The sequence below is a fragment of the Macrobrachium nipponense genome, chromosome 1 (genome assembly GCF_015104395.2).
Source record: "Macrobrachium nipponense isolate FS-2020 chromosome 1, ASM1510439v2, whole genome shotgun sequence".
Classification (NCBI taxonomy): domain Eukaryota; kingdom Metazoa; phylum Arthropoda; class Malacostraca; order Decapoda; family Palaemonidae; genus Macrobrachium; species Macrobrachium nipponense.
Genome location: NC_087200.1, coordinates 90,213,258 through 90,240,428, shown reverse-complemented (window position 1 = coordinate 90,240,428; position 27,171 = coordinate 90,213,258). Strand labels below are relative to the sequence as shown.

General features: G+C 48.3%; 1 protein-coding gene across 1 annotated transcript in view; it reads right to left on the bottom strand.

Annotated features, from left to right (window-relative positions):
• The window catches only part of LOC135218854 (uncharacterized), a 473,700-nt gene that overhangs the window by 343,105 nt on the left and 103,424 nt on the right, over window positions 1-27,171 (bottom strand). The window contains exons 4-6 of the mRNA XM_064255302.1: window positions 25,381-25,480; window positions 19,273-19,301; window positions 18,399-18,588 (exon numbers count right to left, since the gene is read on the bottom strand). Coding sequence (XP_064111372.1) covers window positions 18,399-18,588; window positions 19,273-19,301; window positions 25,381-25,480 — 319 coding nt within the window. The remainder of the gene's footprint in view (window positions 1-18,398; window positions 18,589-19,272; window positions 19,302-25,380; window positions 25,481-27,171) is intronic.

Sequence of the window (27,171 nt, the reverse complement as noted above, 5' to 3'; positions counted from 1 at the left end):
CTGAGCGGACAGAGGAGCAAACAGCAAAGAAGACCTCTGAGCGTGGGAGACGGACTTCGTTAAGAAGGAACAATATACAGATCTCTTCTTCACGATCCCGGCCCATACAGGGACAGGCAATTTCACTCGCTCCGTCTCTTACAGACTTGTCCATGCAAGACAAAACGCACATGAGATCCCTCGCGAGAAAAAGACTCTGGCATTCTATCTTCTTGGCCAGGACTCCCAGCGACCAAACAAGGAAGTTAAAGACCTCATCATCTGAACATGCCTTTCAGCATGTGGTCTACCTTCCGTTCATTGCACAAGTCGTCTTCGCAGAGTTAAGGGCAGCTCTCCTTGTGGAATCTACCAGAGCCGAAAAATCAGAATCAGCCGAAGACGGTAGACCAATCCCAAGGACTCTCCTGTTTCGTACCAGAAACCAGCGTGTCCTGATAATTTCGAAGGAGGGAAAGCGAACATCGTTTTCCCTGCTTCTTCTTTGGAAGCCATCCAGGAACCAAAACTCCTCAGTGCCTTCTTCATCGAAAGGGTCGGCTTCATCCTCACACAAGAAGAACCCTTCGCTGTCTTCGCCGTTGAAAAAAGTGAGTGAGGAGAAGGAGGAGCCGTAGGAGTAAGGGAATCCCTAAATACTTGCAAGAGAAGCTCTGTAAGCTTCTTGTAAGAAGACACAGCTGCAGAAGTGTTCGGTTCCTCATCCGAACCGTCTAGGACGTCTTGTCGAGGAGAGCGCGGAAGATCCTTAGGTGACGAAGGGGTCCTAGTAGGAGATGAGCGAGAGGTTGGAGAGCGCCCTCTCGTAGAAGAGCTCAAATCCACAGGAGAACGACAAGAAGATCTGGATTGTCTGCAATGAGACTCCCTCTTCGAGGTAGACGAAATCTCGGCTGAAGGAGAGGTAGGGCTCCTAACCCCGAGAAGGCCTGGATACATCGACAGGGCGCTTACGAGGAGGCGAGCGCCTACCAGAATCTGTGCGCCTATCCTGAGGAGAGCAGTTGCCAGGAGAAGAGCGCCTATCAGGAGCAGAGCGCTTGCGCGGCTCTCGATTCTTGTCCAGTTGAGTACGATCAACAGAAGTTCGACTGGAAGGAGAAAAGCGCCTACTAGAAGAAGGCTGCTTGCGAGACTCTTGACGTCTGACAAGCAGATAACAATCAGGAGAAGGGCGCTTCAAAGCTAACGAGCGCCTATCGGGAGAAGGGCGCTTGCGAGGTTCTTGGTGCCTACCAAGAGACGAACGGTCAGGAGTAGTGCGTCTAGAAGAGGGAGAGCGCCTACACGGAGAAGGGCGCTTGAAAGACTTGTTGTCTGCCACGAGGAGAATAATCAGGAGTAGGACGCCTTGAAAGAGACGAGCCCCTACTAGGAGATCGACGTGCAATAGGCTCTTGGCACCTACCTTGCGGGGAGCGGCTACAGCTGGACGCCTATCAGGCGCATGGCTCCTACCAAGACTCCTGACGTCTGTAGGGAGAGAGAAGTCAGATTAGGAGAAAAAGGAAAAAAAAAAAAAAAAGTCTACTCAAAGCACGATCCGAAACTCGAGGAGAGCGACATCCGGAAGAAGAACGCCTACTTGTAGAAGGGCGCCTTCTAGGTTCTTGAAGCTGCTGAGGAGAAGTCCCACGCGGGGGAGTCGAAGAAATAGCGTGATGTGCAGGCGAAGAGCGCTTACCGGAAGCGGGAATCCAATCTGGAGAAAAAACTTCTTTCTCCACAGAGCGTCCGACTGAAGCTTGGCGCCTTGAAGCCGAAAGAGAGCCAGGAGAGCGGGGCTGCTCGTGTGCGCTCCTACCTTCATACGAAAACTCCCCATATGAAGGAGACCGCCTAAAAAGAGGAGAAACGATCCTCTGAAGAACAGCGCCTAGATCTCTTGATCGGAAGAGAAACGTCCTTCTTCCTACGCGATCTAAAGGCCAGAGAGTCTGCCAGCGCCGTGATCTGAGCCTGAAGTCCTGCAAGGACTCTAGTAGGAGAATCTTGCTGTTCTTCCTCGGAACCAGGCGCAGAACGAGGGGCGCGAGAAGAAGAACGATCACAGGATCTCTTGGGTTTCTTCGCCTCCAACGACGATTCTTCCGGGAAAACCTCCGGCCTAGAAGCCAAAGGACTGCAGGGAGCCTTCCAAGCCCTCTTCAACGGGCGCGACGCATCCGGGGAGTTCCAACCTCTCTTCGGAGAGGGAGACGACGAAGAGGAGAAGCATTGACGTAGGATCTCCTCTTCTGTAGCAATCCGAGGCAGCCTGGAGCATACTTCAGGATCTGCCGAGGGATGCCTGACCGGTGGGGGTTCTCCCTAGCCCTCTTGCGGCTTTCGACTTTCCTACTCCACTGGAACTGGGAGTCTGGAAGAGGTCTAGGCCTAGAGGCCCTAAGGAGCCGGTCAGACACACCCTCCACAACACTGGGGACACTGCACTGATCACTAATACTCTCCTTACCTTCCAACTGACGAACCTTCTGATCCATAGATAGAATCGTGGCTCTTAAAGCCGCCGCCTCCGAAGACGAATCTTCGGCTTCGGTGCGGGGAGCAGGGGCTGCAACTTGGGGAGAAGGTTCTACTTCTACATTAGTATTAGGATCCACATCCAACTCACTCATTCTAGACCTACTAGAACTTCTAGAGGAAGCCTTGCGTACTCTATCACGTTCCAACTTCCTAACATAAGAAGAGAGAGCCTTATATTCGTCTTCATTCTAAACCTTACATTCACTACAAGGGTTAGCAAAAGAACATTCATTCCCCCTGCATTTCATGCATACCGTGTGAGGGTCAACCGAAGCTTTTGGCAACCTCGCCTTACATCCTTCAATCACACAAACCCTAAACAAAACAGAAGTTTTAGCTACTGAATCCAGGTCAGACATTGTTAAATAAAAATCAAAATCAAAATCAAAACGTCCACAATTAGCGTATGCCAAGCCAAACAGAGTGAATACGTCACCAAAAGAAGTCCAAATTAACTCCAGGCAAGCGAGAATCGAAAAACTATCGAGAGGAACCGACAACAGTTGTTATCGTTCCCGCGACAGAGAAAATCTGACAAGCAAGGGGGATTGGTTCATACAACCGCCACCCAGCGGCGGGTAAGGTAGACCACCTGACCTACCTGTCGCGTGTGCCGCGAGATTTGAAATTCTGTCGGGAACGTCAGAGACTATAGCTAAGTATATATCTGACAGGAAAGTTCATGTACAAAAATGCAATTTTGGACAAATTGTCATTTGTTCCGGTACGATATACAGGCAGTCCCCGGGTTACGACGGTCTCGGCTTACGACGTTCCGAGATTACGACACTTTTCAATTGTATTCATCAGAAATTATTTCCAGGGTTATGACGCATGTTCCAGGGTTACGATGCATGTTTCAGAGTTACGACGCCTACAAATGCTGATCTGGCAGATGAAATATGACACCAAAAATGCAAAATAATCAATATTTAAGTTTTTTTTTTTAAGTTTTTTTTTTTAAGAAAAATGCAATAAGAATGCAGTTTTACATAGTTTTGAATGCACCTAAAGCATTAAAAGTAAGGTTTTCTTAGGATTTTTGACAATTTTCTGGCTTACGACAATTTTCGGCTTACGAAGCGTCTCACGAACGAAACCCCCGTCGTAAATCGGGGACTGCCTGTACAAACCATCGGTCCTTTTACAATAGGAAGACTCACTTCTTGGTGGGAGGAATCTGAGTCTTTTGGGAACAGACTGGTGTTCGCCCAACCTTGGATTGCCTCCCTGGTCATAAGAGCGAGGGAGGTATCCTAGCCTCTGTCCAATTGATCGGGGTATGTACCGCAGGATCAATGGTCAGACCTCTGGACCCAAGTAATAAGAGGGAGGCAAGCGTACCTCTTAAAACTAGCAAGCAAGAACTTGTTCCTATTGCAAGAGGCAATATGAAGTCATGGGTTGTCTCTTGTTGGCTTCCACTTCCCCCACCTTGTTGGGGGAAGTGGTGGATAATCGCTCCTATCCCTACTGAAAGGGATAGGATGGGGCTCGGTCCAGTAGCTTACCTGCATCGCCTCCTGATCCAGCGTAGTGACTACCGCGTCCCTCTGCCCACAGGTAGAGGGAGAGAAAAAGATAAGGAAGAGAAGGCCAGTCACCTTCTCAATCACCTATCCCTTCATGCAGTCACACCCGGAAGCGATGCTGTTTGGTCCGCTCGGGTGCTGGGTAAGCTACACAACGTGTTGAGCAGCCACCACGGGTCCTAAGGAACAAGTGTCCAAGGACCTGTAGGCTATATCCTGAAGGTAGAAGGAGGTGTATGTGGTCTGGTTGGACCAGACCCCTGCCTTCAGTACCTGCGCCACAGAGAAGTTCAGCTTCGTACGCCCTCCTGATCACCTCACGCAGCCAGAAAGAAAGTGTGTTTCGTAACTACTTCTTGGTCATACCGCTGCTAACAAAGAGGTGTCAACACTCAGACCTGAGGTGTCGAGTTTTCTTCCCGTCGTGCCCTCACAGGACAAAGCAGCATCTCCTTTGCATCGAAGGCAGTGAAGTCCATTAGGGAGGGGATTGTGAAGGACTCAAACCGATCGGCAGGGACCGAAGGATTCTGAGTCTTCGCTACGAAGTTCGGTACGAAATTGAGCGTCACAGATCCCCATCCCCTGGATGCTTGACTTCACAGGAAAAGCCATGCAGTTACCTCAGAGGAAAAGAAGGGAATAGTCGCTATGACCTATCCCTCTTCTTGACATAATCTTCGGTGATGTCCAGTACCCTTACTAGTCTATCCGTCTGCAGCGAAGTGTCTCGCATTCTCGAATCCCATTGCAGCGAAGCCTCTCACGGTCTCGTATCCCCCTGCGGCGAAGTCTCTCCGTCTCCATAGTGGATAGGACACCGAAACTCCATGGTGGGTGTCGATGGTATGGGTACTGGGACAAGCTAGTAGGACGAAGTAATGATTGATCTGGAACAACCGAACTAAGTCCACAGCGTAGCTCGTAACTGACTTGGGCGCTTTGACAGCTGCTGACTGACAGCGTTTGGTTGTGTGAGGCAAGCTGTCCAAGCAAGTCACGTGACCTTCGCCTTTAAAGGGGTTTGCCAAGAGACCATACAAATTATCTATTTGTTTGCCACCGATGCTGGACGGCGAGGTGATGATTCTCTCAAGGCATGTGCCCAACAGGCGAAAGTCAATTGCCTTCTAGAGACTGAGGTCCTTGATGGCAAGACAAAATTTTCATAGTAGTTGAATCTCAGCTAAGGAGAAACAACACTATGTGCCGTTGAAGACGAAGGTGGAAGGTGATTGCCAACTACGTCTTCACAGCCGAATCGAGAGAAGTAATTCTCAAGATTCTGAACCTGTGCTTACAAAGGACTGAAAACGCTAAACCGCTATTTCACTGCTGTTCGGTGAGAAGTTGTAGTTGCAATGAAAACGGGGTGCTTTTCAGTAATGAAAACACAGGGTTGTACTGCCTGAAGAACTGCTTTTCATGGGCTGATCATCTTCTTCTTTCAGGCAATATACTTGGAAGTAGAGCTGGCAGGGCGGGGAACAGGCGATGTCTTCCGTTATACATCTGTAATTCGAGGTGAACAATGAACAATTGCACACCTATGAATACGAGATATTTTTAGAAGACAAACTCAGATGTCTGAAGACATCATTCCGCATTATCGCAGGGGTGCGATGCAGCGGGAGACTAGACTACAGACTTCTGTTACCGTGTGGTAAACAGAAAGATGATAGAGTCTATGAGATATCTCTGTCTGAAAATTCTCGCAATGTCCAAGGCGATGCAGTAGAGATGGTCATTAATGTATGCGAGAATCCCAGTCAATCAGAGACCTAAGTCTGTGATTGTCGGGCAGAGATATGGTTCGGTAGTCAATCATTGTAGTGGAGAGAGACATAAACCGACCGTTCATCTCGGAGAGCCAGCTGGTACTGGGCTGCGTCAGGCAGCTCAATACACAGTTAGCTCTCGCTCACTCGTCATCCTGAGTTGCCAGGTAATCCATTCCAAGATGGAATGCGTTCAGCTAGAACCATCGAGTGTAAAAATGATATTGTTATAATACAATAAAGTTTCATACATACTTACCTGGCAGATATATACATAGCTAAGACTCCGTCGTCCCGACAGAAATTCAAATTTCGCGGCACACGCTGCAGGTAGGTCAGGTGATCTACCGTCCTGCCTGGGTGGCAGGATTAGGAACCATTCCCGTTTTCTATTCTATTTTTTCTCTTCCACCTGTCTCCTGCGGGGAGGCTGGGTGGGCCATTAATCGTATATATCTGCCAGGTAAGTATGTATGAAAAACTTTATTGTATATAACAATATCATTTTCATACAATCAAGTTACCTGTCAGATATATACATAGCTGATTGACACCCTTTGGTGGAGGGTAAGAGACAGCTAACATGGAATAGACAGGTAAACACATATGTTGTAGGTATAAATAAACCTTGGTTCCTATCTGATAGGTGGTAGACTTCGTGGCTGTTGCCCGTAGTCTGCATCACCTCAAGACTTTAGCGAGATATGTGATCTATGGCTAAGAGTTCTTGTGGGTCTGCCGATGGGGTATGAAATAAACGCTTACTCGGTAGAGCCTGAAAGGACTTTGTCAATGGGTACTGGACCACTTCTATGACAATACACCTTATGAAGGAGCGCAACACCGATCCCGATCACCTGATCCTAACACGAGGGTTCGCGCTCAATTGAAAAGTATTCCCCACACTCCTTCAAAAACTCCAATAATTTCACTAAGTTAAAAAACTTTAACTCAAAGTTAAGGATCAGTGTCGGCTCCTTATCCCAGTAAGTATCCGCAGAAACGTATAAACCAAAAGAGAAGGATCTCTCGTAGGTTAACTTGACATCCTTTGTGTAATGAGAAGTCAACACAGAGTTGCCTCTACCATACAACACAGCTAATATGTCTTATATGACATATTGTTATGTAAAGAACAAGAATTTGCAAAAGCGCGCACTTCCTGCGCTTTTAATTCTCAGCTGTTTGAAGGAATCAAGTCACTTATGAAGTGCTTAGGAGATCTCCATGTTTCAAAGAGAGACCAGGGCTTTCTTGAAATGGATCTCTCCCGTCTGAAGCCTGAAGCCTGGCAGGAACCTCGCGCTTTGGCTGGTGCTTCGCTCTGGTTGGAGCCTAGCGCTTGTCTGGTACCTTTCGCTTGACTGGCGCCTCGCATCTGGTTGACGCCTCGCGCCCTAGCTGGAGATTTGCGCCTAGAGCCTGGCTTGAGCCTGGCTGGCGCCTCGCGCCTGGCTGGCTCCTCGCACCTGGCTGGCTCCTCGCGCCTGGCTGGCGTCTCGCGCCAGGTTGGCGCTTTGTGCCTGGTTGGCGCCTCGCTCCTGCCTGGAGCTTCGCAGCTGGCTGGTACCTCGCGCTTGCCTGGCGCCTCGCTCCTGCCTGGAGCTTCGCAGCTGGCTGGTACCTCGCGCTTGCCTGGCGCCTCGCTCCTGCCTGGAGCCTCGCGCCTGTCTGGCGCCTCGTTGGCTCCTCCCCACTTGCCGGAGCTTCGAGCTTGGTAGAGTCTCGAGGATGTCTGGCACTGTCCACATCGGACCAATCTTATCCGTCCTATATATTCGCATCTAGCGCAAAACTGTGTCAGGTTGTAGGCCCGGTCTTTCTCCTCATCAGACAATGACAGTGTTCTTGGGGCTGTCCTGCCTCTGGCGTTTTTTTTACTCCGTTTTAGCATAAGGCTCCTGGTTGGCGCTACATTGTCCGAAAGTCCTGAACATCCACAATAGTAAATCACAAGACTGGAGAAGGGTGGAAGAAATTCTTCCACTTTGAGCTTTGGCCTCTCCGGCAAGCAGGTGATTGTAGTCAGCTACATCCAGTATACGATAGGATATCTAAACAGTATGAGAGATAAGAGCCTTCCTCGAGGAGGATCCTTCTTGAGTACTTCCCTTGCTCACGAGATCTCTTCTTACCTGTTTGAAGGGCCTTCTCGTGCAGAATCTTCCCTATCCTTGTCCGAAGGAAGGGAAGAAGCTTGGAAGTCGAAGGAGACTCCGAGCTGAAATTGGAGTGAGTCCTCCTTTCTAGCTCTTTATTGTATCCCTCTGAACACCTTCTGGGAAGCATTCGAGCCGTCATCGCATTCCAAAGACTCTGTAGGCAAACGTTTTAACCATTCTACTGTAGATGAAAACGTAAGTACCCTGCCTGGACAACGAAACCTCTATCTGAAAACATGAATCAAGAATAGGGGGTTTTTAGTTCTTTTCCAGACATACTATGCTGGCAAGAACCCATGCCTAATCTCCATAGAATCGATGCGAGATTCCAATGCTCAAAAATTCACTTGTCTTCTTAATCGTTTGGGACCAAGAGAAACAAAGAATTCCCGCATAAAAATTTCTCAAAGAAGTTTCATGAGGAGCAGTTCCATCTTGTCGGAACATAGAATCTGTGGCCACAAAAAAAAAATCCCATTAGAAGTACATGATATCCTACTCTTGTCATATTGAGGTATTGTATAAGATCCCGAAGATCTTAATCCTCTGCTTTCTCCAATCCCTTTATAGAGACAGAGTATAGCCTTTTAATACGTTCTTTGATAGCAGATATATACAAAGGTGATTCTTCCCTCTGAAAGGGAAGAAAAAACCACTATGTGGTTCACAGAGGTATCGGAAGAGGACAGTTTCCTCATTCCCTCTAGCACGATCTACAGCAATTCTATATCTTGTCCATGACTATTGTCATTTACCTTGAAAAATCCTCTCATTCATGTCCACTTCTGGTCAGTCTGCACGCAGACAGAATCAGAATGGAGAGGTTGTTAAGGTCCATTTATAATAGATGCTGATAGAATATTCAGACTGTCTTGGAAAAGACTTCCAAAACATGCTGTGAGAAGAACGTGACCTCAGTGAATCCAACCTCTCTAAGGCCAAAATGAGACATAAAGTATTATCTTCTCTTTCTTTGACGCCCTTTATCTTAAATTCTGCAAATAATTTATATTTAGGGGAAAAAGACTAAAGTTTATTCCCTTTCTAAAAAAAAAATAAAGATGGCGTATATTGCTACCTCTCTTGGTTCGAGGAAAAGGAAGCAGTCTATAGGAAGCCTGTTCGTCTTCTACCTTACTAAGAGATCTATGAAGAAGACTTTCCGCAGGTTCTCACAACTCTTTCCAATAATAATGTTAAACATGTTAACAGTTATCGTCGATCGGAAGGTTCTCTTTGTTTAACGCGAACAGGAGCGAAAAAGAGATTCTCGATGCTCTTTGCGATATGAGAGAGTCGTGGAATTGGCCTAAGTGATTAAATGGGTAACGAAATCAGGAACGAATCTTGCCGTTACCGAGCCTGGTGTCCGAGAGGCTACTGGACTCTTAGGTTAATAACTCGCTAAAACGAGAAAATCTTGGATGGTGTTCTTGGCTCACTGCGCCAGGCTGGCGCTTCTGGCGCACTGCGCCAGGTTGGTGCTTCTAGCGCATTGCGCCAGGCTGGCGCTTCCTTCTAATTCTTTTTAGGTTATGTGCCAGAACACCTGTGCCTTTATGGTACCCGACATCCTTTCACATGTTAATTCCGTTCTTAGTAGGAAAAACTTTATATACGTAGTATAGTCCATTCAGGGAAACAAGTTTTGCCACAAAGAGAATGTTTCCCATCCGACTCATCCATCTTCTGAGCAGGTACTCTAATAAGCTATGCTTTCGTAAGCCTGAGAGCATTATACAGTGGTCCCCCCGTATTCGCGGGGGATGTGTACCAGACCCCCCAGCGAATAGTTAGAATCCGCGAATGTTTGGAACCCCTATAAAAACGCTAAAAACAGCCTATTTTGTTAGTTAAAACTTAAGAAAAACCACTAAAAATTTTCATACTTGGTTTTTTTTATAGTATTATCACAAAAAGTGCATTTTATGATGAAATTGATAACAAAAACCAGGAATTTGTGATATTCTCATAGAAAAATACCGCGAATGCGTGAATTTTCCGCGCGAATAATGCAGGGAAACGTTCCCGAGAGAAATCCGCGAATGTGTGAGTCCGTGAATCCGGAGAACGCGAATACGGGGGGTCCACTGTATAATATAATGTTCTGCTGCGATAGAATCCTTTAATAATGTTACCAACGGTAACAGCATTGAAAGGTTGTACTATCTCTCTTATTGAAAGCTTCTTAGTCAAAAGGCATACAATATTTATCTATGTTAGCTTAACTATCCCCTCAATCCGAGGTTAAGACCGCAATGTAGGGGAGAGATACGGATAGTTATTCCATCCCGCAGGAGAGAGAGATAAACCCGACCGCTCATGACTGACACCTACATGGTACTGCGTAACTGCGTTGGTCTCAGGCTCTCAGCGAAAGCAGTCTCCGTTAGCCGTCTGCTTACTCTTCCAGAGTTGCAGCTACTCCCTTTAATAAAGGCATCTTTCTAAAATTATTATCGAACTTCAGGAATTTCTTATTAGAGCATATTTAAGCGAAACAAGACTTCGATAAATCTAGAAGCTAAGTGGGTGTTGTCTTAACAATCCCTTTAAAGCGTAGTCCGTTCCTAGGAAAGTCGTAGAAGGATACTGTTAATGAGTTACCAGCAAAGAAAGTAACTACAGTATTGTTTGTTTATGATTTGACCATATCGTATTCTCATCCAGCAGATACTCTACTACCTTCTATTATCTTCGTTCTTTTCGTTAATAGAACGATAGAAAGAGTTATATATATATCCTTAAGGAAGGAAGTTATCCAGGAACTCTTTAAATCTTCGTGATTTTCCTCATTAAATCGCGGAAGAGACAGAATTCCTGTTCATCACTAGGGTTTACGGAAGGAAGTAGATATTTCCTATCCGCCATCATACCCAAACGTCAATGAGATCTTATTAAGAAAAACTCCCCAAAGCTCTTGCCTCCTCAAAATGAGGAAGAGCATGGATGAAGGAGAGAGTCCGCATTGAGAGGAACTGCCTAACACAGGAGTCTTCTGAATAATGAAAAGGGGCTTCTCTTAGTATCAGAATCCTTCTGACAAAAGCAATGGCCCCGCCTGTGCGCATCTTGCACATTTTGCCAGGGGAAAGTTGCTCAAGTTAAAAACTCAAAGAGGAGTCTCGCGACTGACCTCTCTCTCAAATGAAGATTTTGGAATATTCTGACGCCTGGCGTCTGGATCCTTGCGCCTAGCGCCTGGCGTCAGGATAGTTTCCTCGCAGCCTGGAATGTTCCGCACGCTAGAAAGGAGACTCGCTCCTGGAACGTTCCGCTTGCGTGGAAGTCCCGTGCGCCCTGATAGATCCGAGCGCCTCTAGTCTTGTTATACAAGCCTCTTGCCAGTAAACGTTCAATGGAAGCATCCTTCTGATTGCCACTCTACTATAAGGCTCCTCAGTCTAGCCAACATCTGTTTTTCTCTTTGAAGGCGCCTTGGCGCCAAGAAAAAAGTTCTGGAACGCGGCCTCGCGTTTATCTGTATGAACGAGGCTCGCGCTAGTCTGTTGGTACGTCGGCTCGCGCTAGTCTGTTGGAGCGCGGCTCGCTGCTGGCTCTTGGAACGTGGCTCGCGCTAGCTTGCTGGCTGGCTCTCAGCCTCTCGCTCAGTGTTCTCTTAGTTTTCAGAGAACGAGCCAGATCGTCGAACTCCAAACATGTACATTCTTCATCTTTTCGGATGTAAGATGAAGAAACGGAAGAAGAGACGCACTTTTTAAAGGATGCCTTTCCAATGGCTCTTCCTGGCAGTCTGGGACGTTTTACAGATCCTGCCGAGAACGCGACCCGATCGGGTGGGGATTATCCATAACCTCCGTAAGGCTTTCGACTTTCCTTCTCCTCTGGGCTTGTGAGCTTGGAAGAGGTCTAGGCCTGAGAGCGAGACAGAGCCAATCGGACGCACCCTCTACTAATTAGGACGCCTTTCCAATGGCGAACTTGGCAGTCTGGGACGTTCACAGATCCTCCTAGGGGACGACCTGATCGGTGGGGATTCTCCATAACCTCCGTAAGGCTTTCGACTTTCCTTCTCTCTGGGTATGTGAGCTTGGAAGAGGTCTAGGCCTGGGAGCGAAACAGCCGCCGATCAGAACGCACCCTCCACTGCACTAACACTAAAAGCACTTCTTACCTTTCAATAGCTCGTATTTTGAGCTACATTCCTTTGTCTTCAAATTGCAATATGAATTGAAGATTCTGTGAAGTAAGAAGGAGATAGATACACAACTACTAGTATTGTTAATGCTCTAACTGCTCGTTAGTACGAGAGCTATAAAAACTTCTAAAGAAAGCATAACTAATTCTATTCCTGACTTCCTCAAGAAGGAAGTTAGCTCAATCAATTCTAACATTTCTTACTACGTTTTATTATGAATAATATGATATTGTTATGATACAATAAAGTTTGTTCATACTTACCTGGCAGATATATACATAGCTGTATTCTCCGAAGCCCGACAGAATTTCAAAACTCCCGGCACACGCAGTGGTCGGCCAGTTATTAAAACAAATTAATATGCGTATGCCGAACCAAAGATCCAGTACTTCCCTGCAAAAGATAGCCCAGAAGATCGATGGCGATGAAATCCAAAAATCAAGTCAGGAGGAACTGCAAACGTTGTTTACATTCCAAGCGACAGAAAAAATATGAACAGAAAACGGGAATGGTTCCTAATCCTGCCACCCAGGGCAGGACGGTAGATCACCTGACCTACCTGCAGCGTGTGCCGCGAAATTTGAATTTCTGTCGGGGACGACGGAGTCTTAGCTATGTATATATCTGACAGGTAAGTTGATTGTATGAAAAAATACACTTGAGCAATTGTATTTATACGAAACGGATTTCAGTAAATACAAAAGCTGAGGCGGTGTTGTCGTAACAATACCATAAGTATCCAAAAATTTAAACTGGTAACTCCTGGGAGGTTGTAGGCAGTCCCGAGTTGCAGTTTAATTAAGATACTATTCGTCTCGGTCACAATCCGTAGAGTTAACTACGGTATGTGCCTACACCTCGGACAATTCAACTGAATAAATCATATCGCGAGGGTAATATACGTAGTATATTTGTAGGTTCCTGTACAAGGACCTCCATCCTAAATTCTTTTCCATTCAAGGAATGAGAATAAGGATTGGAAGCCGACACCCTTCATTCTCTAACCAAGAGAGTGAAGGAGAAGTCATCCCCGAAGGAAAGCTTCAATGGTGATAACAGAATACCGAAGAAGATAGTTCAAGCCAAATTGGATGTCCCCATCCGTTCTTCTCTATCCCAGGGTTGGCCGCCTGCTGTGAGATATTCTTCCTTCAGCAGCAGTGCTTCTTCAGAGCTCTAGAAATTTCAGGAATTCAAGCATTCGGCGAGATTCCCGATAATCGTAGTAACAATTATCAGGAATTCTCGTCTAGCCCACTCTGGACCATGGTTTCGCCCAAGTGTTTGCAGATCGTAAAAAACCAGAACACTCTGAGAGTGCTAGAAATTCCGAAGAATTCTAAACGCTCGGCGAAACACCCACCGAATTCGTCAGATGATCATCGGTTGATGGTCCTCCCGATTCCCGTAGAAATCGAGGATGGGGCAGGATCCTTCCTTAACGACGGGGACTTACGTCCGGTAGGACCCGAAGGTCCCCCCGAGGAACGCAGTTCCCAATGTGGAATCCTACAGAGAACTCTTGCAGGATCCCTCCTCTTTCCCTCGTAGCCGTAAGGAGAGAGGGAATAGGGTAGGAATTGGATACTCACTCGCCTTCCCAGCGGAACTAGCAGTTGGAGAAACGAGTACAAGCAGCCATCACCTTGCGACGATGGCCTCTCAGAATCTAGGAAAACGTATCGTCAGGAGAAAACTTTTTCCCCGAGGAGGGTTACGAACTCTACTGTAGGTTAAGTGTCTGCCGCCACCGTGAACGTCGTCTGGGTGGGGCTGATCGAGCACCTGACAGGAGAGAGCCGATACCGTCCTCCGACTCCCAGTCCTCGTCGAGGCTGAAACCTCTCAAGAGGACCGAAGGGGGAGCGCGCCCTGTTCTCTTGAATGTGTGGTCCAGACGGACCATCACGTGAACAGCGGTGATGGTCCCTCCAAGAGACTGGGAAGCGTCATTCATCCTTTGCCAGCCCCCCCACCCTCACGGCTCTCCTGCTTGCCTAAGTTCCTCCCGTGTAGTTTAAGGAGGTTGAAGGGACAGGTGAGGGAGACCTGATGCTCCTACCCTTCCTACTAGCATGCTAGTAGGCTGGGAGGAGTGCAGGCGATCGCCAACCAACGGTGGCAATCGAGCTGCAGGTCTGGACCAGCGGCTTCGTGTAGAAAAGCTGGACCAAGGAATGAAGCATCGGTCTTGTGTCAGGGGAGCTGTTATGACAGCTCCTCCCCTGCCTACCAGCAGAACCCGTAGGCTGGGAGGACTATGGCGATCATCAACCACGGTGATGGTCGAGTTGCTGGTCTGGACCAGCGGTTGGCGATCATCAACAATGGTGATGGTCGAGTTGCTGATCTGGACCAGTGGTTTTCCTGCCTTCAGGAGATCACTGGCGATCGAGCCGCAGGCCTGGTTGTGCAGCTCTCCTGGGGAGAGCAGCTAGACCGAGAGCAGCGGCGATGGTCCCGACGGCGATCTCCCCGAGACCCTCCTCCTTCAGAGGGAGGAACAGCGGCAGACCCCTCCCGGTCTCCTCCTGCCACTTACGCATACGACCTGGTCGATCCGAGGACTGTGCCTGGCACGTAGGGCGTCCTGGCGGGATCGTGGGGGGCGCGCCCCTCACGATCTCTCCTTGTTATCTTGCCCTTCCCGGTGTAACCCGAGGAAGTTGGAGGAACAGGAGAGGAAGACCTAACGCTCCCCCCTTGCTTACCGGCCCTTCCCGGTGTAACCCGAGGAAGTTGGAGGAACAGGAGAGGAAGACCTAACGCTCCCCCCTTGCTTACCGGCAGAACTGGTGTGCTTGGGGGGCTGCAGGCGATCGCCAACCCACGGTGGCGATTGAGCTGCAGGCCTGGTTGTACCGCTCCCCTTGGGCGAGCGGCTGGACCGAGAACAGCGGCCCCGGTCCCATGCGTCCGGGGAGCTGCTGCTGGTCCCCCTATCCATCCCATCCCGGTGGGAGCGGCGGTCAGGGGACCTGCAGAGACCACTGTCACAATGGAACAGGTGCCCGTTCTTACGGCACGTCGAACCTCTGCGATCGAGGGGACCTCTTACCAGCCTCTGCCCATGACCGGTCTAGGACCGTCACGGCAACCCTGGTAACCAGCTGGTCGCTACGAGAGCGATCGCTGACCTAGCGAGAGTCACCTGAGCGGCTCTCGCCAGCCTTCTGCCCCGTGCCTTGGTCCTGGTGCCGAGCGAACTCGGACGTCTGTACCGGTGTTAACCGGTACTCCTCTGGTCCCCGTCTTCTTCTTCCTTGCGGAAGGAGAGACGGGGCCCGCTCCCGAAGGAGCAGAAGGACCCCCCGTCCCACCGGAGTGAGACGGGGCCTTAGAAGTTCCCGAAGGAGCCTTCTTAGGGGGAAGGAGGCAGCCTTCTTCTTCCTCGGCTTGATGCCTTGGGAGTCGAAGGGGAAGAGGCGGCAGCAGGCGACAAAGAAGACGACGAAGACGATGACGACCCCTTCCTCTTCTTCTTCTTCAGCTCCCTCAGGACAGACGTCAAGTCCTCTATCCAGGATGGAGCAGGGGCTGCTTTGCCGAATGCAACAAGGGCCCGGCTGCACCTGTCCCGGAACGACTCCAGCGTCTGGGCGCAACAAACAGCGGGCTGGAATGACGTCGCAGGGTGTGGGAAACCAGCAGGAACAACAGAGCTGCAGGTACGGCAGAACAGGGCAGGTACTCCAAGAGACGGGGGCAGCAGCCCCAGCGACATCCTGGGTACCACCGCGGCAGATCCAGGGGTGAGCTCTTCGGGCAACGGAAGACCGGGGCTGGCAGCACGAAGAACCCGGAGGGGGAGGCACGCCCCTCCTCAGCATGGCAACGATCAGGCCCTGCACGGCGGCCGTTGGCGTCACAGACATCACGAGAGGGGTGCAAACTAGGTGAGGAGGGGCGGCGTACCCTGGAGTCGAGACCGTGTAGTGGTGATCACCGCTCCATGGGTGACCGGCACAGCCCCCGCTGGATGCTGGAGCAGTCCCTGGATGCTCGGCGTGCCCTGGAGTCCCAGCGACATCCACACCTGGCCAAGGTCGTTCCTCGAAGCAGGAGCCCTGAGGAAGCAACAGTCGGAGTTAGGAGGGGTTCTCCCTCTCGCGTGCGCGGGGGTGGGGGGGGGGGGCGAGCCCCACCCCGAGCGATCAGAAGACCCCGAATACAAATGCGCGTCGGGTAACGAGCGCCCTCTTCTACGCTCGACAGATCGAGCGAAGAGAAGGACCTCGAAACCAACCAACCAACCAACCGTGTAGTGGTGGTCACCGCTCCATGGGTGACCGGCACAGCCCCCGCTGGATGCTGGAGCAGTCCCTGGACGCTCGGCGTGCCCTGGAGTCCCAGCGACATCCACACCTGGCCAAGGTCGTTCCTCGAAGCAGGAGCCCCCTGAGGAAGCAACAGTCGGACGTTAGGAGGGGTTGCTCCCTCTCGCATGGTTTTGCGCGGGGGTGGGGGGGGGCGGAGCCCCACCCCGAGAGATCAGGGGGGGGGGGGGGAAGACCCCGAATTACCAAATGCGACGTAGGGAACGAGGCCCTCTCTACGCTCGACCCAGATCGGAGCGTAAAGAGAAGGACTCGAACCAACCAACCACACCAACCGTGGGTAGTGGTGGTCAAGCTCCATGGGTGTGGAACGGCACAGCCCCCGCCCGGATGCTGGAGCAGTCCTGGACGCCTAGGCGTGCCCTGGAGTCCAGGAATCACCACCTGGCCAAGGCGTCCTCGAAAGCAAGGAGCCTGAGGAAACCAAGCCAACCAAAGTCCGGAACGTTAGGATAGGGGTTTCTCCCCTCGGCTTGGTCGCGGCGGGAGGTGGGGGGGGGGGGGAGCCCCACCCCGAGCGATCCAGAAGACCCCGAATAAAAATGGCGCGTCGGGTAACCACGGAGCGCCCTCTTCTCTTGGCAAAGATCGAGCCCCCGAAAGAGAAGGACCTCTGGAAACCAACAACCAACCAAACACGTTGTAGGGTGGTCACCGCTCATGGGGACGGCAACAGCCTCCCCGCTTGGATGATGGAGCAGATCCCATGGACGCTCGGCGGTTTGCCCTGGCAAGTCCAGCGACATCCACACCTGGCCAAGGTCGTTCCCTGAAGCAGGAGGCCCTGAGGGAAGCAAACAGGGGTCAGAGTTAGGAGGGGTTCTCCCTCTCGCGAGTGCGCGGGGGCGTGGGGGGGGGCGAGGCCCCACCCCCGAGCTGATCAGAAGACCCCGAATACAAATGCGCGTCGGGTAACGAGCGCCCTCTTCTACTTCTACGCTCGAACAGATCGAGCGAAGAGAAGGACCTCGAAACCAACCAACCAACCAACCAACCAACCAACCAACCAACCAACCAACCACCCCCCCCCCCCCCCCCCCCCCCCCCCCCCCCCCGGAAGGGATAGTGCCAACCACGGGAGCTGAGTCGGGGGCAGGAAAGAAGACGCAGTGTCCGAAACCAAGGGAGTAGCAGAGAACTTCTGACAACTCCTTGGCAGGTCTACACTTCTCCCCACCTTCGCACAGTACCCACCAATTACACAAATGTTACAAGGCTCGGGCCGAGAGCATTCACGCCCTCGGCACCGAGCGCAAATAAGGATCAATCTTCGGAAAAGAGCGGAAGACCCCACACTTGCGGCCCTCCACCCCCAGGCACTCTACGGTTGATGGGGGGCGCGGGGATAGCTCCATGTCCGATGATCCGTAAGATCAATGTAATAAAAGATGAAAAAGACAGTACGTACTTACAATTCACTTTCAAACACTGACAAACCAAGTTGAAAAATTCACAACAAAAGCAAAGCATACGATGATGAAGCAGGCAGAGCGCGATGACGAAGACGTCCTCCACACACACGGCCGAAAGCAAAAAGTGGTTCTTCACCTCCCAGACGCACTGCGCACGCACTGTCGGACAAGCAGTTAACTACCGAACTCCCTTGTTCGAAGCTTACGACCGTTCCACCTGCCGCTAGTTACCTTCCTATTGTAAAAGGACCGATGGTTTGTATATCGTACCGGAACAAACTTCTTTTCCAAGTTGACGATGTATAACCTTACACTGTATTAAGGAAACTGTATATATGATATGCAAATAAGTGAATGCATATATCATATCATAAAATAGTTATGCAATCCATCAAGACACATAAACCACATAATACACCTCAATGGTAAATATTCAGAATTCCAGTGAATAAACTCTCACATTCAATTCAGGTACAATAATTTCAAACTTACTTGGTCAAGAGATATTTCACTGTCTTTGCCAAAACAGGCAAGGGTCTTATGTCTGATGGCTTAATTTCATGGCCGGCAGCTGATCTTGAAAATTCCTTCACCATAAATCTTTGGCTACCATAATTCAATTTCTCTCCATTGGCATAACTGCCTTTTGCTAATGGATGTACTAGACCATTCTGCCTGTCTCCTGGTGAAAATAAAAATGTAAAAATGTAACCTTAACCCCCTTGACTTGTAGTATGTATACCAAAAAACAAAATCTACATAGTAACTACTGTATTTGCAAAAAGGAAGACCAAAAATGTGGGCTGCAGTACATATTTAGAGAAAAACAGATATTTTAGTTTCGCTATTTCCTCTAAAGCCTTTGCCACTTAGGTAGAATTATATCTGCACTGTGCAGGCAATTCTTCACCACTAATGATACAGTCTTTATCCTCAGTCTTTCACAGCAGCCACGACATCAACACACTATGCTCTGGCTTGCTGATATAAAAAAAAATCATAAATATCATGTAAGATATCCAGTGGAGGAGTGCTTATAAAATGAAATCAATTCATCCCACCCATGTGAATTTGTTAAGAGTTTAAATTTGGCCCTCATGGAATTTCATAATGTTTATTGATTATTTTATGAATGAAGGAGGAATTACATGAAAATATAATTAATTAAGTTCATAATCATTTGCTTTCATTTCAAAGTTGACATATAGGCCTATTATTTTTTCTATTTCATTAAAAGGAGTTAATACTGATTTATTTTCATCTTACAATTGACTTTGACATATTACAATGAATGAAAATCCATAATTTACTCCTATCTTCCTTTGTCTCAGTGTGCTGATTAGTCTAATTTCATTTCAAAACAAACTTGTGTGTGATGTAAGCAATGAGAAAGACCTGAAATTTTTATGATAAAACAAAATTTGAAATATACTTATTACACAGTAATTACTAAGCTAACATTTCTTGCTTTGGCAACTTGAAGATTAAAAAATTCACTGGTAACGCTTCACAGATTTAGTGCAGGCGATAGAATCCACTCACCAACGGGAATACCAAGAACCACTAGCAAACCACTTCATTCTATTTATGCTGTATGTTCTCCAGTAGGGAGGTGGGAGGTGGGAGGGATCCGTTTCGTCCATAATTACCGGGTAAGTATTATATGAAATTTATTTTATCATAAAAATGATATATACTTAGCTATAGACTCCGTCGTCCCCGACAGAAATTCAAATTTCGCGGCACTCGCTACAGGTAGGTCAGGTGATCTACCGCTCGCCCTGGGTGGCAGGACTAGGAACCATTCCTGTTTTCTATGAGATTTTCTCTCTTCCACCTGTCTCCTGCGGGGAGGCTGGGTGGGCCATTTATCGTATATATCTGCCAGGTAAGTATGTATGAAACTTTATTGTATCATAACAATATCATTTTCATACGTTCAACTTCCCTGACAGATATATACTTAGCTGATTGGCACCCTTTGGTGGAGGGTAAGAGACAGCTAACTACTGAAATACACAGGTAAACAACATATTTTGTAGGTATTTATAGACCTTGGTTCCTACCTGATTAGGCAGAAGACTTCATGGCTACTGCCTAGGAGTCTGCTTCGCCTCAAGAGCCTTAGCGAGATATTGATCTGTGGCCAAGAGTTCTTGTGGGTCTGTCGATGGAGGCTTATCCACTTACTCAGCAGAGCCTAACTGGCATTTGTCAATGGGTGCTAATCCACTAACATGACAACACGCTTTATTTAAGGAGCACACAACCGATCCCGATCACCAGATCCTAACACCTGTGTTAGTTCTGAGATTGTCAAGAGTTATCCCCCAAACTCCTCACAAACAACCAATAACTCAAATCACACAGTAATGACGCACACATTAAAGTACAAAAAACATTTGTACCCTCTATTAGTCAGATACAACCCGAGTTCCTTACTGAGCAAAAGTGACGGCCGCCTGTGCGACATCTAACACTCTTGCCAGCAGGAAGTCAAGAACATATCCAACAAGAGGGTTACGCACGTATAATAAAATTAAGGATTGGTGCTTGCTCCAATACCCAGGACCGTATCCGCTGACACAAACGGACCTAGAGAAAAGCATTTCTCGTAAGTTACCCGAACGTCTTTCAAGTAATGAGATACAACAACTGAATTGCATCTCCAATATGTCGCTTCCAAGATATCCTTTAGAGACATATTTCTTTGAAATGCTAGTGACGTCGCGACTGCTCTAACTTCATGAGCTTTTACTCTCAATAGTTTAAAGGAGTCATCCAGGCAGTTATTATGCGCCTCCGTTATAACGCTTCTAACAAAGAGGGCCAAGGCATTTTCTGACATAGGTATTTTCGGGTCTTTTACAGAGCACCATAGACCTTGATGAGAACCCCCCATCTGCTTCTTTCTATATAGGTAGAATTTTAGTGCTCTGACCGGGCAAAGGGACCTTTCTGCCTCCCTTCCTACTAGGTTAGACAAGCCTTTTACTTCGAAGCTCCTGGCCGCTTTGAAGGATTTTCGTTCTTCGCTAGAAACAGAGTCTGAAACGAACAGATGGCTGCGTCTCCTTTAAAACCCTCACAAGACTCTAGGGCGTGCAGTTCACTAATTCTTTTCGCCGTAGCGAGGGACAACAAAAACAAACACTTTCTTGAAATGTCTCGAAAGGAGGCCAGATGAGGAGGTTCGAACTTTTCCGAAGTCAGGAATCTTAGGACTACGTCCAGATTCCAGCTCGGAGCTCTTGGTTCCCTTGACTTTGAAGTCTCGAACGACCGAATTAGATCGTGCAGATCCTTATTGTCAGCCAATTCTAGGACTCTATTCCTGAATACTGCTGAAAGCATACTTCTGTATCCCTTTATGGTGGAAACAGAAAGGTGTGATTCCTCCTTCAGGAAAAGAAGGAAATCGGCAATTTCGGTCACAGAGGTATTGGAGGAAGACAGCTTCTTCGACCTACACCATCTCCTGAACACCTCCCACTTCGACTGATATACTCGCAATGTAGAAGATCTGTGGGCTCTAGCGATTGCGCTTGCAGCCTTGCGAGAAAAGCCCCTCGCTCTGATGAGTCTTTCGATAGTCGAAAGGCAGTCAGAGCAAGAGCGGGGAGGTTTTGATGATACCTCTCGAAGTGGGGTTGTTTGAGCAGATCTGTCCTGTTTGGAAGAGATCTGGGGAAGTCCACCGTCCATTCCATTACCTCTGTGAACCAATCTCGAGTGGGCCAAAATGGGGCTATCAGTGTCATTCTTGTCCCCTTTGAGGCCACGAACTTTCTGAGCACTTCCCCCAGGATCTTGAATGGGGGAAAGGCGTATACATCTAGGCCTGACCAATCTAATAGAAGGGCGTCTACTGCGAATGCTCTGGGGTCCTCTACCAACGAGCAAAAGATGTTTATCCTTTTGGAGAGGAACGTGGCGAACAGGTCTATTTGAGGTCTCCCCCAAAGAGACCAGAGACCCTGACACACTTCTAAGTGGAGGGTCCATTCTGTAGGAAGGACCTGGTACCTCCTGCTCAGCCTGGTCCGCTCTCACGTTCCTCTCTCCCTGGACAAATCTTGTCAGGAGAATAATATTCCTTTGATGTGCCCATACTAGAAGGTCTCTCGTTAACTCGTAAAGGAAGAACGAGTGCGTCCCGCCTTGTTTCCGAATTTATGCCAGAGCAATGGTGTTGTCTGAGTTTACCTGAACTACCCCGTCTCTGACTATCGACTCGAAGCCCTTGAGAGCAAGATGTATGGCTAAGAGCTCCTTGCAGTTAATGTGCCATGACACCTGTTCTTCTGTCCAGGTGCCTGACACTTCTCTTGTTCCTAAGGTTGCTGCTCCCCAACCCGTCTCCGAAGCGTTGGAATACAACACTCGGTTTGGGTTCCGAATTTCCAGGGACACACCTCTGTTTTCCTCTAGAGGGGGCAAACACCACTTTAAGTGATCTTTCACCTCTAGAGGAATCGGAAAATGTGTCGGAGAGCTGTCCTGTCTTCCAGTTCCAAACCCTTTTTAGGAGAATTGTAGGGGATGAAGATGAAGTCTTCCTAGAGGAAGACCTGTTCCAGCGAGGAAAGGGTCCCCAGAGGCTCAACCATTCCCTCGCTGAACTGCGCTCCTTCCCTAAGAAGCTGAGACTTTTTACGCAACCTTTTGTTAGTCTCTCCTGAGAAGGAAAAACTCGAAAACCCCGAGAATCCATCCGAATCCCCAGATACACCATGTTGTGGCTGGGGATCATCTAGGTTTACGAGTAATCCTAGTGACCTTATCAGGTCTAGTGTCGTTGTAAGGTCCTCCAAACACTGTCTCTCCGATCTGGCTCTGATGAGCCAGTCGTCTATTGGTAGAATGAGATGTTTATTCCCTTTAGGTGAAGCCATTTTGCCACATTCTTCATCAGGCTCGTGAAAACCTGAGGAGCTGTGGACAGGCCGAAACACAAGGCCCTGAACTGATAGATCCTTCCCTCCATCATGAAACGAAGGTACTTCTTCGACGAAGGATGAATCGGACGTGGAAATAGGCATCCTGAAGATCGAGAGATCCATCCAGTCTCTTTGGCGTAGGGCTGAAAGGACTGATGCAGATGTTTCCATACTGAACTTCTTCTTCTCCACATATCTGTTCAGTGCACTTACATCTAGGACTGGTCTCCATCCCCCCGAAGCCTTCGAGACTAGAAAAAGGCGATTGTAAAATCGCGGGGGGAGTTGTGATCCAGTACTAGTTCGATTGCCCTCTTGTCCCACATTTGTTCCACCATTTGTCGAAGAGTATCCCTCAGTACAGGGTCCTTGTATCTGGCGGACAGTTCCCGAGGTGTTGACGTCAGGGGAGGACTGTCCTTGAAGGGGAAGTAATATCCCTTCTTGATAACCGACAGCGACCAGGTGTCGGCTCCTATCCGTGCCCAGGCTTCCGCAAATCCCTGTAGCCTGGCACCTACTGGTGTTTGGAGGATCTTGATCTCATTTTCCCTTTTTAAAGGGTTGGAAGGAAGCTCTTCCTCGCTTTTCTGTAACCTTCCTTTTGGAGGGTGCTCTAGAAGGAGGGCCTCTACGTAAACGTAAGGGCTGTTGAGATGTACGAACCCCTTTCTTTTCTTCAATGACCACAGGCCTGTTCTTCTTAGCAAGATTTTGTATAGGGCAGATCCTTGAGGTCGCCTTCTCAGTTAGTGAATGTGATATATCCTTCACTAACTGAGAAGAGAACAAATAGTCCGATAAGGGAGCGAAAAGTAAAGCGGCTCTCTACGAGGGAGAGACGGCTTTAGTCAAAAATGAACTAAAAACCGCTCTCTTTTTTAAAATTCCCGCTCCAAAGAGAGAGGTGACTTCTCCCAAACCATCCTGAACCGCTTTATCAATGCATGCCAGGATGCTAAGCAAAACTTCTGGGTTTAGGCCTTCTGCGTCATGGGTCTTTTTGGCCAAAACCCCAAGGGACCAATCCAGGAAATTGAACACTTCCAAGATATGGAAAAGCCCCTTGAGGAGGTGATCCAATTCAGAAAGGCCCCATGTCGCTCGAGGCGAGTTTAAGGCATGTCTCCTCGACGAGTATACGAGACTCGAGAAGTCAGATTCCGCCGAAGCAGGAAGAGACAGTCCCACGTTCTCTCCTGTCTCGTACCATATGCTTCTTCTGCCCATCAGTCTTGCGGAGGCTACAAAAACACCGTCCTCCCAGTTCCTTCTTCGATTTTATCCAGGAACCGAGAGACTGAAGAGCCCTCTTCATCAAAATGGCTGGTCTCATTTTAAGGAAGGACGACGACTTCAGAGCTTTAGCACTCGAAAAGAGAGAGCGAGGAGAAAGAGGAGCGGCTGGGGTCAGAGAATCTCCATATTCTTTAAGAAGAAGTGCTGTTAGAACCTTATAATTAGACAGTCCTTCTCTATTTGGAGCCTCCTCTTCTGAAACTTCCTCTAGCTCGAGAGGGTCAGAAGGAGATTGATCCCTTTTGTCGAATGTTTCTTCCTTCAACCTCACTCTTTCCGACGGCGAAGGACTTCTAATAGGAGAGGGACTAAGTGACATCGCCTCTCTATGTCTAATAACTGGCGAATCTTGCCTAACTGGCGCCTGGAAGGATCCTGGTTGATATCTGGCGCCTTGCGCCTGGTTGGCTCTTCACGCCCTGCTAAAACTTCTCTCTAGGTAGGCGAATCACTTTCGGGTGATGCCTGGCGCCTGTTTGGTGTCTGGCGCCTGTTTGGTGTCTGGCGCCTGGCTGGCGCTTCTTCTTCTTCTTCCTCTCGCCTGTCCAGTGCTTCGTTCCCAACAGAGACGGCCGCCTGTGCAACATCTCCCCTGGAGGGTTTGTTGCGCCTGGCCGGAGATCAGCGTCTAAACAACCTCTTGATAGGCAGCTTGTTGTCCTTTCTACGAGGAGGTTCTTTGGATAGGACTCCCACCAAAGAAGCTAATTGTTCCTGTAGATTTAACAGGATCTTCTTGGTCGACGCCTCTCTTTCCTCTTCATAAGGAGGAGAGGGCGATCTGGAGAGCGCCTGAGGTTCCCTTGCAGCAAAGGAAGTCGAAACATCTTTTCTAGCTCTCTTGATAACCGAGGGAGCTTCTTCTTCTGAAAAGCGCTCGGGGCTAGAATTAAAAGCAGGCTCTTTCCAGTTCCTTTTCAATGGGCGAGACAGATTTGTGTCCTTCCACCCGCGCTTCGGTGAGGGAGATCCTGAAGAAGAGAAGCACTCATGCAGGACGCTTTTTCTTTAGCGGTCCCTGGCAGTCTGAGGCGATACAGAGCCTGCCAAAGGGACGCCTGACCGGTGGGGAATCTCCACAATCTCCGTAAGGCTTTCGACTTTCCTTCTCCTCTGGGCCAGAGAGCTTGGAAGAGGTCTAGGCCTGGAGCGTCGCCAGAGCCGATCATACGCCCCCTCCACTACACTGGGAAACACTTACATCACTTGAAATATCCACCAATCACTCTGCTTACCTTCCCAAAGCCGCCATTTTGACTTGCATTCTTTGAAGGGTAGCCTTCAGGTCTGCAATTTCCGATGCAGAATCTGTTGGATTTGCAATCTGTGAACGGCCTGATACAGAGGGAGAATAATTTATATTATGAGGAGAAGAAGCTGCAGAACTAGATAAAGGTTCATTAGACCTAGATCTACTTAGGCTTTGAGAAGCCGCTTTCCTCACTCTGTCTCTCTCTAACTTCTTCAAGTAAGAAGTTAGAGTCTTCCATTCTTCATCACTCAACCTTTCACATTCATTACAGGTGTTAGCCAAAGAACATTCAACAACTCTACAACGTCGGCATACAGTGTGAGGATCTACCGAAGAGTCTTCCATTCTTCATCACTCAACCTTTCACATTCATTACAGGTGTTAGCCAAAGAACATTCAACAACTCTACAACGTCGGCATACAGTGTGAGGATCTACCGAAGCCTTCGGCATCCTCACCTTGCAGCCTTCATTCACACACACTCTCACACCAACACTCGAGTCAGACATTCTTAAGAAAAATCCAAAAGCAAGTCCAAAAACAAGTCCATGATAGCGAATGCCAATATAACGATCCAAGTACGTCACTAAAAGTCGGCTGAAAGAAGATCAATTGCATTGAAAAAAGAATGCCAGTCAGGAGGTAGTAACAACAATGTTGACACCACCGGCGACAGAGAAAATCTGATAGAAAACGGGAATGGTTCCTAGTCCTACCACCCAGGGCAGGGCGGTAGATCACCTGACCTACCTGTAGCGAGTGCCGCGATATTTGAATTGCTGTCGCGGACGACGGAGTCTATAGCTAAGTATATATCTGTCAGGGAAGTTGAATGTATGAAAATGTCATTTTTGTACAAGAAACTTACCCAGTAATTACTTAGCTGATTCTACATTGAAGAATGTGGGTACATGGACATAATCTACTGCAAAATATTAAGTGATACAATGAAATGAAATTAAAAGTCGCTAGCATTGAGTGCAATGCTTATAGTTCTTTGCTAGTTAAGAGAGCCTACAGCAGCAAACTGCTTCTGGTTGTTACTCTACTTAACCTGTAGCAGCGTGGCAGTAAAGCCAAGAGTGCCTCCTTAAGTGGGAACTTTGTAGCGAAGGAGTAATCTGATGGTTACCAAAGCATTAGTAAAAGTTATGTAGCTCATGGAGTTATCCGATGGCTAGCAAAACTTTATAAGGTGCTCTTGCTCTGGACGCAGTACCACAAAGAAAACAACCAGATACAACCAGACACACTATTACCTGCACTGAAATAAAACCACAAGCCATCCACTGAGAGTGGTGGGTGCTCTAGGTATACTGTACCCATTGGCTCCCTAAAACTCAACACCTCATAACAAACTGAAGAGATGGTAGGAGAATATCTTATGCTTCCTTCTGCAGTCTCGTGCCAGTTACTGATAATCAAAAGGTATTATAAACACTGTTTCCACTGTCCTAGAAACAATTATAAAATAGACATAAGGGACAAAAGGAGCCTGAAGTTAAAGTAAAAACTTTCTGACATCTTTAGCTTTCAGTCAAAAGGAGGGGTGGGGGTAATGCCCCCTAAATCTGAGAGTATCTCAGAAAATAAGTCCATTAGTATAAGAACAAGATGTTCTAAACGGAACACAAGTCTCGAGATCAAGCCGTAACACCTTAGGTTATGGATGGCCTTTGAACCACAGATTCTTTTCAGGTAACACCTGAACATCTCAGTGGCCAGAAAGCTCTCAATTCATCCTCTATGAGAAATATCCACAAATTCCTCTTTT